Genomic DNA, 16,765 nt, shown 5'->3' with positions numbered 1-16,765 from the left:
TGAGATGCGGCACAGGGAAAGACAGGGAGTGATACAAACTAGGTGAGGCTTGTAGAAGTTCTGAGGAAACCAGATCTTCTGGCACTTAAGCAACTTACTGTTTAGCATGTCCAGTTCTGAATGTTTCCTGCAGGGGGGGGGGGCACTCCAACTTGCATGGCTCAAGGGAGCCCCAACACCTGGAGAGTGGAAGGTTCCTCATTCCAGTTGAGTGCAAAGTGGAGCTCTAGAAGGACTCTTAGGAGCAACTGGTACACAGCCCACTAAGAAGAGCCTTGCGGCTGGACCATTGCTGGTGGAGACCCATTGACTTCTGCATCCTTTTCCCTGTAGTGACCAGCCAGATCTGCCCCCACCCCCCTTGACAGCCCACCAGCAGGGAGGGGCATGAAAACAGTGGCCCTTCTCTGGCAACTAATGCCTCATCTTCCCTCAGTGTGTCTAATCCCTTTTTAAAACCTATGCGCTGTTGCATAAGTAGCAGGATGGACACTGTACAGGGCAGAGACTGATGTCAAATTCTTCTTTCCCTTTGCAATCCTTTCCCCCCAAGGTTTGTAGGTTATCATCCATAGTTTATGAAGTACCTTGCATACATGTTTCAAGGGACTTTATAACAATACAAAATGAACAACTAAAGGTAGTTTTTTAAAAGTACCAAAAAGGTTACATTGAAGGGGGTGTAAAGGGTGAGGTCTCTGTTTATATTTCCCTGGGCACCATTCCTTTCCCCCCTCCTCCTCCAAATATTCCGTCACAAAAGATGCCCACTGGGTATCTCAGCCCCCAAGATGCTTTCCTTGCTGAGCTGGTCAACTTTCATTTGGTTGTCCTACCTTGATTTTGCCAGGCTGCATCTCACAGCTTTGTGGCTCAGCAGTAAAGACAGTCACTTAGATGAACAGCTGACTTTATTGAACTGAGTCCTTGTACAGGATACAAAATGTGTTTAAGGAGGGACAGGGTGGGGGGAGAACAAAGTCCTGGCAGCAAGAACAGCCTACTTCTCTGTAGCCAGGGGGGGTGGTTGCTAGTGTTGGGGAGCAATGGTTGGCCTGCTAACAGAGTCGGTTGGTATGAATGTTCTCTGGCGCAGCTGACAAGGTCCTGCGCCTCACAGCTGTGTCCCACCCTTTAGAACTCATTGCTAAGATGTTGTCTCTCGCACAGTTCTCCCTCTTGTTCCTTGCTTCTACCAAAGTTGAGCTTGTGGAACTCTCTCTTAATTTCCAGGAAGGTTTTGTTCTTTGTCTCAGGAATAACAAAGGAGATGAAAATGACAACCAAGCAGCATTCTAGCAAAAACACAATGAAGCAGTACTGCTTGAGGCCTTTCTGGAAGAAGGAAAGAGAAAGCATGTCACGTGGGGGGGACACCTTCTGTGCCCCTCCAGGCACTGCTGGATGGCTCAGCCTTCTCCATTAATTTCTCTCTCAATGGCTACAAGTTAGTGGGAAGAGTGCCGTTGTATTTGGGCCCTGCTTGCAGCCTTCCCCAAAGAGGCTGCATCTGGCCAGCCGCTGTGAGAGCAGGATGCTGTGCTAGAGGGGCTCCTTTGGCCTGATCCAGCATGCCTCAGAAGGAGATCCTGGACCATGAGCAACACCCCAACCCCCACCTGGAGTGGCTTTATCTGCTTAAGCTGGTCATTTGAATTCTTGCATCCACTATCACTGGCTAGAAATCTCTCCTGCTTAGTGAACTGGAATCATTGCACATCTTAGAAATTCTAGGAATTTGAATTAGATGCATTTTCATTTTTTCATAGAATCATAGAGTTGGAAGAGACCACAAGGGCCATCGAGTCCAACCCCCTGCCAAGCAGGAAACACCATCTGCTTGACAACCTCCTTTTTGGGAGGCAAGTTCTAAATAGAGGTCATTAAAGGCTTAGAAAACATGATCTAAATGCATTTCTGAGCTGAACAGGCTGTTTTACTGGCAGCTGTTTCTGCTCATTCATGTACTTCTCAGCTCCCTTCGCAGGGGGTTGCTTCTAAAGGTATTAAGAGCTGGAAAGGAATTAGTGAAGATTTGTCCCTCGTGCATGAGGCACCTCCCTGATTCAAGGGCAGCTCATCATACAGAATTGCCTCCAATTGCACTAAGAGGTGAACCGTCTTTCTCGGGCTTTACTGAAAAGGGGCAGCCAGGGGTGCTGCTGAGAGAGCCCAGCCAGGGTTTGGTGCTGTCTCATCAGAGGCCAGCTTCAGTTTATTTTGCATTGATGTCAAGCGGTGGGGATGATGACGATGACGATAGAGAAGGGTGCTCTCTGGGGTTCCCTCTATTTTATATCAACATTTATGAGCCCCTTTTTTGATGTGAAAGTGGACAGAAGCCCAGCTAGGAAGATAATAATAAAAACAACAAATGTCAAATGCAAAAACCAGGGCAACGGGCACAGCAGCGCCATCTCCTGATGAGTCCCCCTGAGTGGTGTCTTGCAGGAGCAGCCAGGGGAGGTTGTGTGGCTACAAACTGCCAGTTTACCTACCACAATGAAGGGGAAGAGCATCCCGATAGTGAAGAAGCTGAGCCAGCTCACCGAGCCTGCAATCATGTAAGCAGCTGGGCGCGAAGACTGGGTGAATAATTCTGTGGTCAAAGTGTTCGTCACCCCACCTGCAAACCAATTTTCAAAAAAGGTGGTGCTATGCTGGGGGAGTATTTCAATAAACAGAAAATGAAACAATTTCCCTTCCTAGATTAGGAAGCTGCTTGCATATCCTTGAGGGGGAGGCTAGCAGCTAGGTTTTGTTGGAATCTGGCTACAGAGCCATATGCTAAGAACAAACGGACAGTTGTAGCAACTCCCTCTTCTTTTAAAGCATGGCAACTATTGTCATCCTTGGGTCTATGGAGGGAAGGCACGTCAGTACAGAATAGTAGTATCTGATGCCCATAAAATGGAGAGAATGCACCTAATAACAGCTCCACCTCTTGACCTAGGATGCTTCCCATCCCCTTCATGCCTGCCCTGAGCTTCTGGGAGAATCCAATGGTGCTTAATCTTGAGGAACAGTTGATGGGAAACGCAAGTGGGAGAGGGTTGTTGTCCTCATGTCCTGCTTAGGGCTTCCTGGAAGAGGCAGCTAGCTGGCCACCATGGGAACAGGAGGCTTTGTCCAGCAACCTGGTTCTTCTTGGGAACTTAGGATGCCTCCATGCATTTCCTGCACTTGCCCTCAGCAGGTGGGCTGTTTCAGTGCCTTCAAGCAGCCTGCTTAGCTTTGGCAGCATCCTCTTGGTAGCCCCGCTCTGCCTGTTGGTAAAACCCTGTGGCTCCAAAAGCCCCCAACTTAAAATCCAACAACTGGTAGTTGAGGGCACACGCAGTGGCTGCCCCAAATTCATCACTGGGAAGAGGTACCTGGTCCAAGCCCAAAACTCAAGATGAAGGCAAATATGCAGGCCATGCTCAGGTAGGGTGCCCACGAGTACACCTGGGGAAGAGAGAGCACATGGGAAGGCTTGGCACTGGCTGCAGCCACATCCCCCTCCCTCATGTAACCACCCTGAAGGGGATCAGGGCCAAGCCGGGGGTGGGAATCCAATAGCAGAGGGGCCAAGTGCAGCGTGCTGTCTCCTGGTTTCCTTCCTGCTGCGCGGAAGACTCCTGAGACCTGCTGGCCTTCAGTGACTCCTCTCATGGTGCCTTGCTCATCAAGATTCAGCACCCATGCACACCACATGAGCAGGCATCATGTTGAAAAGCTGCATTGCAGCTGACCCACATGCATTCTGAACAAGACTACCCAGCCTACCTGGTATGTCAGGGAAAAAGTCAGCACTATGCACCACAAGGTCATCAGGGAGTAGCCTCCCAGGATCAGGACCCTTCTCCCCATAGACTCAATGAGCAAGCCCTGCGAAAAGAAGAGAAAAGCATTCACTCACTCAGCAGCAAGGAAGATTCCCTTTCTTGCCTCAGAAATTCAGACGGGCGCAATTGGAACACTCATCACTTACGCAGGTGAGGGCAGTGAGGCACTCGCAAGCCCCAGTGCCAAGGGTCACGTAAGGAATGTTTTCTCGGGGGATCCCAGCTTCCTCAAATACATAACTTGCATAGAAGTAAATCTGTGAGTAAATACCAAAAACATAATGCATGGGAGGCAAATCACCAGGCAAAGCAGGCACAGCCCAGGCCTGTGCAGAGTTAAGAAACTGCTTAATGTTACCACCTTCTAAAAACTGGTGTGCATAACTTGCCCACTACGGGGGCCTGGAAGCTCTGCATTCTTCCCTGGGAAAGTGAGCTGGCTGTGAAAGGGCTGGTCAAGAGTGCCACCAGTCATGCCCTCATTGCTGAAGTTCAGTGCAAGGGAGAGCACATGGAGGGGAACAGTGTGGGGTGGGGAGAGGGCCTGGCTGACATTAGCTTTGCTCTTCATAGACAACTGGACCAGGCAAAGCTCAGTTTAAGAAGCAGATCAGCCAGCCAGCTTGGGTATGTAAAATGGAAAGCTGGACTTGGACATGAAACTGGCAGATAAACAACCCCACTCTGGTTCTGACAGTTGCTTCGGAACAAAGGATGGGTTGGAGTTTCTCCCATAGTGAATGACATTCAGACACTTCCCTGTCACCCCAGTTCCTAAAAAGGCTGGCATTTTGCCCCCTTCCCAGTCCACCTTTGAGCCCAATGCACATTTCCCTGTTTGCATAACTTGCCCACTACGGGGGGCCTGGAAGCTCTGCATTCTTCCCTGGGAGGGTCGCCCTCCACATTTGGTCACCCACCCACATTTCCCTAACAATGGGAATAAATGTCCTTTCACATGTGTGCCCTTTGTTTGGACACATCTACACTGAGCCAGCTCCGCACCACCTTCAGTCTCTCAGCTCCCAGCCAAAGAATCCTGGGAACTGTAGTTCTATCAGAGAACAGAGCACCTAACCCGGGGTCAGCAACCTTTTTCAGCCGTGGGCCGGTCCACCATCCCTCAGACCATGTGGTGGGCCAGACTATATTTGGGGGGGGGGAATAAAAATGAACAAATTCCTATGCCCCACAAATAACCCAGAGATGCATTTTAAATAAAAGCACACACTCTACTCATGTAAAAACACAACAATTCCTCGACCATCCACGGGCCAGACTAAGAAGGCGATTGGGCCACATCAGGCCCATGGACCTCAGGTTGCCTACCCCTGACCTAACTATACTCAGCATTTCCTCAAGGAGACAGCTGCCAGGAATCTCTTAGAGAAGTCCCAGCAGCTAAGCCATTTCCAAGTTGGCTGATGTTTGTTTGGAGTGTCCATGCATGTCCTTGCATGGCAGGGGGGAAACTAGGCAGCAGGCAAATGAGCAATGCCTAATGGAGAGCTGCTCTTCTCCTGAGTGGGGAGTGGCTCAGTCCTGGTACTCACCGCATTGATCCCGCTGAGCTGCTGGCCCATTGTCAAGAGGATGATGGTGATGAGCTGCCATCGGATGCTGCGGTCAGTGAAGAGTTGCCAGGGTTTCTTGGCTGCCTCACCACCAAGCGCAAAGCGCTCCTTCTGGATGTCCTCCATTTCTGCCTGGTAGTTCAAAGGGCCATGGAACCGTTTCATTGCTGGGAAGGATAGAGGAGAGCTTTTAGGGCCCAAGTGGGCCTTTGAGCGCAGGAGATCTTCGTGAGGCCGCCAAGAGCTGCTGCAGCTCGAGAGAGGGACAGGCAAGGGGCCTTGCAGTTTGGATCATAGAAACCACCCTCCCAACCACCCAATGGGAGAGGAGTCGGGCTGGCTACTTCACAGGTGCACCTGGACTGGGCACAAACTGGCTTGCCCAAGGCCCCACACCAAGTCCTTGGACACACAACTCTTTGGAGCAGAAGGAAACAACCAGCAGTGGCTTGTGGGGTGTGAAACACAGAGTAGTCAAATACAACATTCCTAGAGTGGAAATAAAAAGGGGGTGTCTGGGCCCGCCAGTCAGAACTTCCTGTTTCCTCCTGGGCTAGGACAAACTTCCTCTACATGTGACCAGAGGTGGGCGTGACCTCACCTGTGCAGGTAACAAAATAGCACAGGGGAGGCACTCATCTCTCTCTCTGACTCCATTCCTCGAAGAAGCAACATCTCTATCTCCTTATGGGATAGATTCCACATGTGTATATATTTTGTAACCTAAGTCTGCCTTCTGGGAAACTTCTGTGAACAGAATGTGAGTAAACTATTTTATATACTTTTATACAAGACTGTGTCGTGTCTATTCTTTTAAGAGGGAATAAAGGGGAATTCCCAGGAAACTTGTTTTAGAGGCTTATGCAAGCCTGGCAAAGACGTTATCCGCTGTGCAATTTTTAAAAGGGGGAATGTTACTCTGCTAAATTATAGAACTTGTTAACACAAGTTGGGAAGGATATAATTAAACAATATATCCTCTCCTGCCTCCCTGAACATTCCCACGTGGCTAAAAACCTCTCTGGGGAGGTAAGCAACCTTTTGGGGAGCAGGGCGTCTGGGGCTGAGAGCGAGGGGGTGGGGGAAGCAAGGAGCAATGGATGCTGAAGGGCAGACTTCACCTTTGATGCATTTCATCTCATCCCCTTGGTCAATGAAGAGAAACCGGGGACTTTCTGGAAACCAGGGTAGGGTCAAGAGTTGGATGAAGGCTGGGAAGCAGCTGCTCGAGAGCAGGAAATGCCAGTAGGCCTCTCCGCCAAGTAACTCCCTGCAGGAAGAACAGACAATGCTGAGACAAGGGGCTGCCAGCTCCATCCTGATCCTGGGACAACAAGCCAGGCCTGAGCTGAGCAGCCTTCATCTGGGAGATGAGGGCCCTGGCACTCACCTTAAGCCAATAACCTGTCCTGTTAGAATCCCCCCTGTCAGGAAGATGGAGCTGCCCATGACCATAGCGCCTCGCAGGTGCTTAGGGGCAGCCTCACCTATGTAGAGCGGCTGCACACAGAGACCGATGCCTGGAAATGGAAGAGGAAATCAGTGGCCTCCCTTCTTCATTGCAGGATCCACACACAGGGGAGCCTCAGGGGCTGCAGGTGGCCTTTCATTATAAGTTGCTAGTGGTGTCACAGGGTGTTCAGCCTCAACAACAACACCAGAAAAAGAAAGCAAAGGTTCACAAAATAAAACTACATAAAGGCCCTTTGCAGTAGGATGTGCCCACACAAAGTAAGACCACTGGCTGATCATTGATGAAGTCACAGGTGCACAAACATATCCCGCATGTGCCCTTAATGCCCCTGAAATCCCACCAGGTGAATTTTCCCAGGTGCAAAGTTGAGTGTTACCTGTGTTCATACCAATCAGAAATCTCCCAACAATCAGCAATTCATACAATCCGGCTGGAAAGCTAATTCCCATGAGGATGGCGGCCAGGATGGCAATAAAGTTGTTCATTAAAAGGGCTCCTTTCCTGCAAAGGAGGAGGGTAACAGGATTGCACCCTTGAGGGACAGAGAATTTTTTGTCACAGACCCTGACGGGCTCCTGGACAAAGTTGGCACAGCGGTCAAGGTTCTCCAAGAGAAACAGGCAAATTTAAACATCTTAGATAAGCTGGTTGGAATCCACAAGGGCCTCTTTCCCACTAAACCACACAATGGAGAGTCACCCCTCTGGAGACTCCCCGCCCCACCCCCAACACTCCTATTTTTGCTGATAGGGTTGTGCTTGGCTTTGAGTGCTGGAAGATGAGCTGAAAGACCCACTCAGTAAATGCCCTGGTTATTCTTGGGCAAGTCTCACTCTTTCAGCCTCACAGGGTTGTTATGCAGGGGAAATTAAGTTGTGGACTACGTACGTCGCCTCACTTCTTTCGGATTAAGCAATGCAAAAAAATAAAGAAAGCAATACAACCATTTTTCTTCTTATGATAAGAAGCATCCTGCAGAAGAGTGAAGCTTCTTCTGCAGAAGCCAGAAGTGTTGCTCTTCCATCTTGCTCACCTGCCCAAGCGGATGGCCAGGCTGCCTCCAAGGTGAGCCCCAAAGAGCCCTCCCAGGGAGAAAATGGAAGCAATGGTGGACCAGAGGAGGGTCAGCATGCTGGAACTGAGCTCCGCCTGGTATCGCCTCTGCCAGGTGTCATTGAGGAACTTGTGGATGTGCTGGAAGGACAAAGTGGAGAGATCATTTAGCCCATCCAATCAAAGCCTCCCACCTGGACCAGAAGCATCTCTTTCCTTGCCCAGCTACACAACAGCCTTTTTGTAGCAAATGCCAGAGGAGAGAGAGAGAGCAAGCCAGGGCCTGGTGAATGCAGAGTTTACTTGAGGGGTTGCTCCCCCCCCCCAGGTGCCTCTCGGCAATTTAGTCCATGGACCTTGAACTCTTACAAGGACCATATGATGTTCACCTCACATTTGTGAGGAACTGGTACCTGTGCTTTGAGGCTCCTTGTGTCTTCATATGAGGCAAACACCCAGCTAAAAAATTGCTCAAGCAAACCTGGCAAGACTAGTTGTGTTCACTTGTTTTTAAATTTTGCTTGTTTTATTTGTATATTGATAATTGCTTGTATTGTTTTCATGTATACTGCTTAGGCTTTTAAAAAGTAGTTTATAAATTCTTCTAAATAAATTGGCAGGTGCTCAGGGGTTTTGTGGTCCTCGCCCCCTCCCACCCTCTAACCTATGGACTTGGGCAGGCTGTGGGGCATCTTGTTAGTTTGAAAAGGAGATTCACAGTGTGAGGTAGAAACCTTGCAGGGGGTGTGCACCCTAACAGCAAGAAGCAGGAAGTAGCAGCAGGAGTCAGGACATGGTAATGCTTACATTTGTTGGTGAACAACTGATCAATGACTTGGCAGAGCCGCTAGGACTTGCTAGGGCAATCACACCCAGTGCTCCATTCACTGAGCCACTGCCACTCTTCAAGGCTGTGGGCACCTTGCCTCTGCCCCTCTCTATGCAGAGAGAGGTGGCTCTGTTTCCATGGCAACAGCTGCCTAACCCTCTTATTGAAGGACAGGCATATTCCCATTGCCAGGCCACCATGAAACCAGAGGGGCTGGTGAGAGGGAAAGTGGGGAGGTGTGGGGCTTGGCTTTCCCAGATTCCCAGGGCCAGCAGGGGGCCCCCGGTGCCGATTCCTGACAATGTCTCCAACTATGCTCCCCTCCCCTCCACCACCACTACACACAGGCACTGGTTGTCCTCTAAGAGATGCTTCATTGTCTCACTCAAGAGTCTGGGAGGGGGGGATCCCTCTTTCTGAATGCTGGGTCATGGTGAGAGGAAGGGCAGGCCATTTTCTCTTCAACAGACCAAAATATACCGGCATCCTCTGAACTCTGCTATCCGTGCAGCCCCAGGCTCTCAACCCATGAGACATCAGCCTGTTTGTCTCACTCTTTTTTCAGTCTCGTGCTTTTATCTCTCCATGGTTACTTTGTTTTAATTATTTTTTAAATGCACGAAATGTTTTGGTAAATCAAGATTGCACTCTTTAATCAGAAAGGGAATCAGCTGATGATGGGTGAGGGCAGCCGCCTGCCTCCCTCCAGACTTGCTCAGTTTTACGATCTATAGCCTTACTGTTGATTTATGACAGCACAATGGAGCCAGGCTCCTCATCCTCAGGGGCAATTGGGGCGAGGCAGGACAGGGAGGAGGAGATTCTTCTGGTTGGCCCTTGTGGCCTCCTGCCCAATGATGGCAGCCAAAGTAGCCCTGAGAGAAGGGAGAGGGACAAAGCCCCCCTGTATCTGGGGAGGGCAAGTGGCCCCCGTTCCTTGACACAAATCTGGGGTGGAGTGTTCACTTAGTTTGGACTGCATGAGTCAACTGCATGATGCAGATATTTGAACGATGGTGCGTTCAAAAACCTGACAGCTTTTTATTTGTCCTCATGGCTTGATAAGAAGTGTTTCTGGGGAAGAGGTTTACGAAAGCAACAGGCAGCTTTGCTCCAAGCCTTTGATAGGTCAGAGAATAGTGTAGAGTAACCCTCCCATCTCCAGCAATAGAAAAGAGATTAAAAACAGCATCTCACCTCGGTGGGTGCATTGATGACTGAAACATTGTACCCATATTGAAAGGTGCCTCCGATTCCTGCCGCACAAACAGCCAAAAGGAGCGTCCAAGTCGGGAGCTAGAGAAAGAAGCCAGAGACCCTCATGGTCCAGAGAGTCATGCTACTTGGAACAGACTGGAGCCTTCCCCCACAACTTCTCATCCCAAGAGCCTTCCTTCAGAGAATGGGATCTCTCACTTTTGCAGATTATAACTGACATCTAAGCAGCCTTTGCCAAGCTCTGCAGATGTTATGGATTAGCAGTCCTATCAGTCCCAGCCAACCAGCGTGGCTGTATGATGCGGAGGCAGATGACAGTGGCAGTCCAACATATCTGGAGGGTAACAGGTTGGGGAAGGCTTCCCTCAGGCCCAGGGGGCAGGCATTTTATGCCACCCTCCTCTCCAGCAGAGAGGCTGCCGCAGAGGTGCGCTGATGCTGGACTACCTGTAACACCCACAGTTCTGAACTAAGGGAGAAGCGGATTTGTACTCACACTGGAGTCAAGCATAATAAATGTGAACAGATGGTTTATAAACTGAATCAAGCAATTAATTAAGAAGCATACCAATGAATTAAGAACAAACACAAGCAAGCACCATTGATTGCATGGCACAGTGGCAGCAATTGGGCACCCGCTGAACAGCAGGTCTGCTATTGCCCTTTGGCCTGTGGGTTTCTGCTCCTTGTGCTGCCTCTGCTTCCAGGTGCCCCATCCACCTGTCTTCTTCTCTTCCTCTTCCATTTTAAAGCAGAGGCAGGACAACTCAGTCTGCGGGGTATGAGACTCTTATTCTCAGGTTGTGGGTTTGAGTCCCCCGTTGGCATGGGCATAGCCAATGGGGGGCAGGGGGCACCTAACCCCCCCTCCAGATCAAGTAAAACAATAGAAAGTCCTGCCCCCCCCCACAAAAATCCTGGCTACTCCCATGCCCATTGGACAAAACATTCCTGCATTGCAGGGGGTTGGGGCTAGATGACCCTCGTGGTCTCTTACAACTCTACAATTCTAGGATTCTAGGATTCAGCTTCTCCATTCCCCACCTGCCTTGGATCTTTCCCAGCACTACAGAGGTGTTGGCCTTCCTTTTCCTGAATGCAGTTCAGCTTCCCAGGGTCAGCACCAACAAACTTCAGATGCTGGTCGCTAGAATCCTGGCAAAGCACACAGGACCTGACTAGCTACTACCTGATCCAACAAGACAATCATTGTGACCTTTAGCAAGAGTTGCAGAATCAGGATCCCTGAGCACAGCTCACTCTTGCCCATCAGAGCTCTCCTCTTTGTAAGTTTGCATTCTTGCTTTGTGAATTTAAAAAAGTGGCAGACAACAATTTCTAGCAAAAAATTGAAAACAAGGAGAGCAGGCAAGTTTGGGGGTGGCTCATGAGGTTTGAGCCTGCTGCAGAACAGTGTTTGCTGAGTGGCCCAACTGTTCAAAGCGAGCTTTGCCGGGTGACACCTCATTTGACCCACAGAACTGCTGCCCTGTTTGATGGAGGAATCCTGCTCCACCAGGCAGCAGAGGCATGAGCTGTTTGGCATCTGTCCCCACTTGGAAACCTGCCCATTGGCCTCCCGCCTTGGTCCTCAAGTAGGAATATCCTCTTTGCCAGGTAATCCCTTGGCATGTGACCCAGGCTGATCAAGTCTGGCTTGAGCACAAAGGAATGCACACACACAAAACTACCACCCCAACACCAAAGTTACTGGCTACATCATGACTCACTCTGGACTTTTTGAATCGTGAGGAAATCAAAGCCCCAAACTGGAAAACAAACAAACCCTTTCCCACTGCTCACTATAGTTCTCTGGGGCTGCTGTGTTTCTTGACTTTGTCCTGCGGGAGGGGGCAAGGTGGAGAGGACTTCCTTGGGACACAACCGCCAGTGCCTCGTTGTTTCCCTTTTGTCCTAGACTGGGCGGTGGGCGGGCCTTGGCTTCACCTCGAGGCTGGCAGACAAGGAGATGACCAAGCACTCGCGCAACAAGCTGCGTGTGCAGAGCAGGGCAGCCACGCAGGAGAACCATCCCCACCACTGCTGAGAGCCTTGTGACTTCCTGCTTGTGATGCTGATGTGGAGGGATTATCTGAGGAATTAATCACTTGACAGGATGAGGAGCTGTCATTCATTATGCTCTTAGCTTTTCGCATTCCTGCTTCCTTTCCTTCACTCCTGACATGCCACAACATTAAACTGACCCACCTTGAGACAAGCAAATGGGGGCTGAGGGATGGGAGAGGTGTCTGTTCAGGGACATGGATGCTCCAGCACAGTTGGTTAGACTCTTCACCCAAAACAGAGTTCAGTGCGGTCACTTGGGCCATCAGTCTCTTGCCAACAGCAGCAAGTATCAGAGCTCAGCACATGCCTTTGCCAAAGCTGAAATGATGGTGAAGCAGTAGCTGCAGCCATACGCCCCCTGGAAGCCATTCCAGACTCTGACCCCACCCCCATTTATTACTTACAGAATTAAACTCTGCTTTTATTTCTCTGTTCTGCACCCTGAGAGAGAGAGGACAATTCTCTACACGAGTCACCAATATATAAATATTTGCTCACTCACTGACAGTGGTGTCCAAATGGTTGAATTGCAGTGGGTAGAAAATTGAAATTTAACAATCAAAACAAATCCCCCCTCAGGTACCTACCATCAACTGCCCTGTAAAAAAGATGCTGTTGACTTTATTTATTTATTTATTTATTTATTTATTTATCGAATTTATTGCCAGCCTTTATCAACAGGTAGCTGCACAGCTTGCAACAATATTACAATCACTGGAAATCATTTACAATCGGAATAATAGGGTGGGTCCTGAAATATATATTTCATAGGTATCAAAGGCCAGGATGAAGCGGTGCCTCTTCAGCATAGGATGGGAGCCGAATGACAAAGGTGCCAGATGCCCCTTCTCTGTGGGGAAGGAGGGATGACACAGCTAGTGCCACCAGAACTATCAAGAGCGCGCACACACACACACCCCATCAATCTGAACACCCAAGATGGTCTCTAAGGGTATTGGGGGGCTTTTAAGAAGGTAGTGTAATCTTACCTGCAAGCCTCTCTAGAAGAATTTGTATCCTAAAAGGCTGGGTAGATAGATAGTCAGGCAGATACTTCTCAAATTCATGTTGCAATTTCTATTATCAGTTGCCTCATGAAAGTATTCGCACAACCCACCATCTGTTTGTTAGAAGGGATCTCCTCTAAAATCAGGGTATGCAAATCTGCATCCTCATTTCAGTTGCCTCTACAACGCACACACACCCCCTCCTGCATTACGAGACTCAATACTTCTGCCTTTTCCCTGAAACCTAAGCCCACGGCCGCCTTGTCGCCTCTGACTCTGCAAGCTTGCTTACCTTGCTAGGCTGTCCAGCACCTTTCAGCAGCGGCTGGTGCTCCATTCTCCACACCTGACAGGTGGCCTTCTCACCAAGGTGGCTGAGCTACAGCCGAAGGAGGCTGAGAGGTGCCACCGTTGGGGTGGCAAAGTGCTGTTGCAGCAGACCCCAGAGCCTTCATGCCAAGGTACTCGGCTGTCTATGGAGTTTTATGGGCTGGGACTCATCACAGCCTGCCAGCGAGTCAAAGCATTTCGGGGGTCACCCCACAAAGAACTTTTTCACCAACTGTGAAAAGTCCATTCGTTTTGGTTGCTCAGGGAAACATGCACATTAGTGACCAGTTTGTTGTGGGCCCCCATTTGTCCGTGAAGAGAGAGATATAAAGAAGCAAACAGAGAGCTGGGAGGAGACAATTACCTTGTGATTTTCCCTCATTCCTCCCTTGGACCTCGAGCCTCTGGCAGGACACCTGGAGCAGTCCATGGAGTATGGAGCAATGCGCAGAGGTGATGAAGCATCCGAGGGCCCGTCTCTCACATCTCAGCTCTTCCACCTAGAGGCCCCTTGAAGCGCCAATAAGAAAGACTGAGCCCCTCACCTGACTGGCTTTCACATGTTTCTGGCTCAAAAACTTAAGCTGGCTTTAAACTACAAACTCCGTCCGGTGGGGAGGGAGGGCTCCCAGCTGAGTGCTGCTTACACAATGCGAGAGAAGAGACCTGGGAAGAAATGGGGCTGTCAGAATCCCTTGGTGTCTCCAGGCTTCACGTCTGCCTGGAAAGAGCGGGTCACAGTCCAGAGCTTTTCAAACTAGCCCCCTTTGGGCAGAATTCTGTTGGAGATGCAGCAAAAGCCTCCAGATTATGGAGCTGGCGACACCAAAGTGGATGCAGAAAAAGAGCCAAAGGAATAGAATTATAGAATCATAGAATCATAGAGTTGGAAGAGACCACAAGGGCCATCGAGTCCAACCCCCTGCCAAGCAGGAAACACCATCAGAGCACTCCTGACATATGGTTGTCAAGCCTCTGCTTAAAGACCTCCAAAGAAGGAGACTCCACCACACTCCTTGGCAGCAAATTCCACTGTCGAACAGCTCTTACTGTCAGGAGGTTCTTCCTAATGTTTAGGTGGAATCTTCTTTCTTGTAGTTTGGAACCATTGCTCCGTGTCCGCTTCTCTGGAGCAGCAGAAAACAACCTTTCTCCCTCCTCTATGTGACATCTTTTTATATATTTGAACATGGCTATCATATCACCGCTTAACCTCCTCTTCTCCAGGCTAAACATGCCCAGCTCCCTTAGCCGTTCCTCATAAGGCATCGTTTCCAGGCCTTTGACCATTTTGGTTGCCCTCCTCTGGACACGTTCCAGTTTGTCAGTGTCCTTCTTGAACTGTGGTGCCCAGAACTGGACACAGTACTCCAGGTGAGGTCTGACCAGAGCAGAATACAGTGGCACTATTACTTCCCTTGATCTAGATGCTATATTCCTATTGATGCAGCCCAGAATTGCATTGGCTTTTTTAGCTGCCGCGTCACACTGTTGGCTCATGTCAAGTTTGTGGTCAACCAAGACTCCTAGATCCTTTTCACATGTACTGCTCTCAAGCCAGGTGTCACCCATCTTGTATTTGTGCCTCTCCTTTTTTTTGCCCAAGTGCAATACTTTACATTTCTCCCTGTTAAAATTCATCTTGTTTGTTTTGGCCCAGTTCTCTAATCTGTCAAGGTCGTTTTGAAGTGTGATCCTGTCCTCTGGGGTGTTAGCCACCCCTCCCAGTTTGGTGTCATCTGCAAATTTGATCAGGATGCCCTTGAGTCCATCATCCAAGTCGTTGATAAAGATGTTGAATAAGACCGGGCCCGAGACAGAACCCTGTGGCACCCCACTAGTCACTCTTCTCCAGGATGAAGAGGAACCATTGATGAGCACCCTTTGGGTTCGGTCAGTCAGCCAGTTACAAATCCACTGAGTGGTAGCATAGTCAAGACCGCATTTTACCAGCTTCTTTACAAGAATATCATAGGGCACCTTGTCAAATGCCTTGCTGAAATCAAGGTAGGCTACATCCACTGCGTTCCCTTCATCTACCAGGCTTGTAATTCTGTCAAAAAATGAGATCAGGTTAGTCTGACATGACTTATTTTTCAGAAATCCATGCTGACTATTGGTGATCACAGCATTCCTTTCTAGGTGCTCACAGACTGTTTGCTTAATGATCTGCTCCAGAATCTTCCCTGGTATTGATGTCAGACTGAATGGGCGGTAATTATTTGGGTCCTCTCTTTTCCCCTTTTTGAAAATAGGGACAACATTTGCCCTCCTCCAGTCTGCCGGGACTTCGCCTGTTCTCCAGGAATTCTCAAAGATGACTGCCAGTGGTTCTGAGATCACATCTGCCAGTTCTTTTAATACTCTTGGATGCAGTTCATCTGGCCCTGGAGACTTGAATACATCTAGGCTAGCCGAGTATTCTTGTACTATGTCCTTAGTTATTCTGGGCTGTGTTTCCTCTGCTGAATCATTTGCTCCAAATTCTTCAGGTCGGGCATTGTTTTCTTTATCGGAGAAGACTGAGGCAAAGAAGGCATTGAGGAGTTCAGCCCTTTCTGTGTCCCCTGTTTGCATTTCATCATCTTCTCCTCTGAGTGACCCCACTGTTTCTTTGTTCTTCCTTTTGCTACAAACATACCCATAAAAGCCTTTTTTGTTGCTTTTAACCTCTCTAGCAAGCCTGAGTTCATTCTGTGCTTTAGCTTTTCTGACTTTGTGTCTACACGTGCTGGCTATTTGTTTGAATTCCTCTTTGGTGGTTTCCCCCCTTTTCCAGGACCAGATCTAAAATGGCTGTTCCTCTTGTTGCTTCTCCCACTTTCTGGACAATGAAGTTGTCTGCAAGGCCAGTGAGGAATCTGTTTGACCTTCTGCTCTTGGCTGAGTTTGACATCCAACAAATATCCGGGTAATTGAAGTCCCCCATTACTACTATCTCCCTTCCTTTTGCATGCTTGGCCATCTGTTCCAGGAAGGCATCATCTATGTCCTCCGTTTGGCTTGGGGATCTATAGTAAACTCCCACAATGAGGTCACTGTTATCTTCTGGAGGCTATTGCTTGCAGTGCCATTGGTTCCCACATGAACCAAGAGGAAGGGGTATTTGTCAGTGGGTTTTATGATTCCTTGCAGTCGTTCAGTTACATCTTGGATCTTAGCCCCGGGGAGACAGCACACTTCCCGAGACATCTTGTCAGGCCCACAGATCACTGCTTCTGTTCCCCTCAGTAGGGAATCCCCTATCACCACTACACGCCTCCTCTTAGGTTTGGTCGGGGTTCTTCCGTGAGCTGTCCGTTCCAAGGTCGCCTGCACATTCCCTGAGGACTGACTTTGCTGCTCGTCTTCATATACCTGATCGACTGTAATGAGGGAGAGATCCT

The 16,765-nt window shown here is 49.3% G+C and overlaps 1 protein-coding gene across 3 annotated transcripts; it reads right to left on the bottom strand.

Moving 5' to 3' along the window:
* Positions 1–893: 893 nt before the first annotated feature.
* On the bottom strand, positions 894–13,985 carry LOC309359352 (solute carrier family 2, facilitated glucose transporter member 11-like). Of its 3 annotated transcripts, none has more exons than XM_081892906.1 (12): positions 13,744–13,985; positions 9,955–10,053; positions 7,909–8,069; positions 7,252–7,376; positions 6,792–6,921; positions 6,523–6,671; positions 5,381–5,568; positions 3,974–4,084; positions 3,769–3,870; positions 3,375–3,447; positions 2,499–2,626; positions 894–1,335 (listed from the first exon to the last, which is right to left on the bottom strand). In XM_081892906.1, exons 1-12 carry the CDS (start codon positions 13,807–13,809, stop codon positions 1,135–1,137), a joined length of 1,533 nt encoding a protein of 510 aa, XP_081749032.1. In that variant the 5' UTR covers positions 13,810–13,985; the 3' UTR covers positions 894–1,134. The 3 variants fall into 3 exon arrangements, with proteins under 3 accessions (XP_081749032.1, XP_081749033.1, XP_081749034.1); XM_081892907.1 differs by lacking the exon at positions 13,744–13,985 and adding an exon at positions 13,342–13,708; XM_081892908.1 differs by lacking the exon at positions 13,744–13,985 and adding an exon at positions 13,032–13,161.
* Between the last annotated feature and the right edge of the window lie 2,780 nt (positions 13,986–16,765).

Source organism: Podarcis melisellensis (genome assembly GCF_964234715.1).
Source record: "Podarcis melisellensis genome assembly, chromosome: 16".
Lineage (NCBI taxonomy): Eukaryota > Metazoa > Chordata > Lepidosauria > Squamata > Lacertidae > Podarcis > Podarcis melisellensis.
This window is presented reverse-complemented; position numbering and strand designations above follow the sequence as displayed.